The 656-nt window shown below is 47.4% G+C and overlaps 1 protein-coding gene across 1 annotated transcript in view; it reads right to left on the bottom strand.

The window, feature by feature from the left end:
* Positions 1-136: 136 nt before the first annotated feature.
* LOC110031865 (receptor-like protein kinase 2) overlaps positions 137-656 on the bottom strand; it is a 4,432-nt gene continuing 3,912 nt past the window's right edge. The window contains 1 exon segment of the mRNA XM_020735289.1: positions 137-656. This exon segment is cut by the window's right edge and continues 17 nt beyond it. Coding sequence (XP_020590948.1) covers positions 252-656 — 405 coding nt within the window. The 3' untranslated portion in view covers positions 137-251.

The raw sequence follows: 656 nt of genomic DNA on the forward strand, positions 1-656 counted from the left end.
TGTATATTATATGATATGTATTGAAAATTGTGCAAAAGAAAAAAAAAATCAACAATGTTAATCATTAAAAATTCAATAATAAATTTATTCCACTTGTAATGTAGAATACCAGCACATTTACCTTATAATACCAGCACATTTACCTCATAAACCCCTTCCTATTCTCCTATTTCAGTCCCACCTTATATCACTCAGCACAAATCACAAACTAAGCACACCCATAAACCAAACTCATAAAATCACCTATTAGTTCACAGAAAAGCTAACTTACCCATAGAAGAAGAAAAAAAGCTGGTGGAGGAGAAGTTACCGTTATTGTTTGCGGCGGCCGATGTCGTTGCATTCATGGCCGTCGGCGCCACCGCCGCCGGCAACAGAGAAGGTGAAGAACCCTTGAGGAGAACATCGACATTCGCATAATCTTCCCTTTCGAGCCGGATCTCCTTGAGCATCGCGGCGACATCCTTCATTGTCGGACGCTCGTCCGGAGCGGGATTGACGCAGAGGAGGGCAACGCCGAGAGCCTGCAGCATCTCCTCCACCTCCGAGGCGGACCGGTAGCGTAGGCTGACGTCGAGGACCTCAGGATTCCCCTTTTTCATCCTCACCCAGTCGGCGACGTGTAAGCCGTCGGGGATCGTCGGGGGGGGCGGCTG

The sequence above is a fragment of the Phalaenopsis equestris genome, unplaced genomic scaffold (assembly GCF_001263595.1).
Source record: "Phalaenopsis equestris unplaced genomic scaffold, ASM126359v1 Scaffold000855, whole genome shotgun sequence".
Classification (NCBI taxonomy): Eukaryota; Viridiplantae; Streptophyta; class Magnoliopsida; order Asparagales; family Orchidaceae; genus Phalaenopsis; species Phalaenopsis equestris.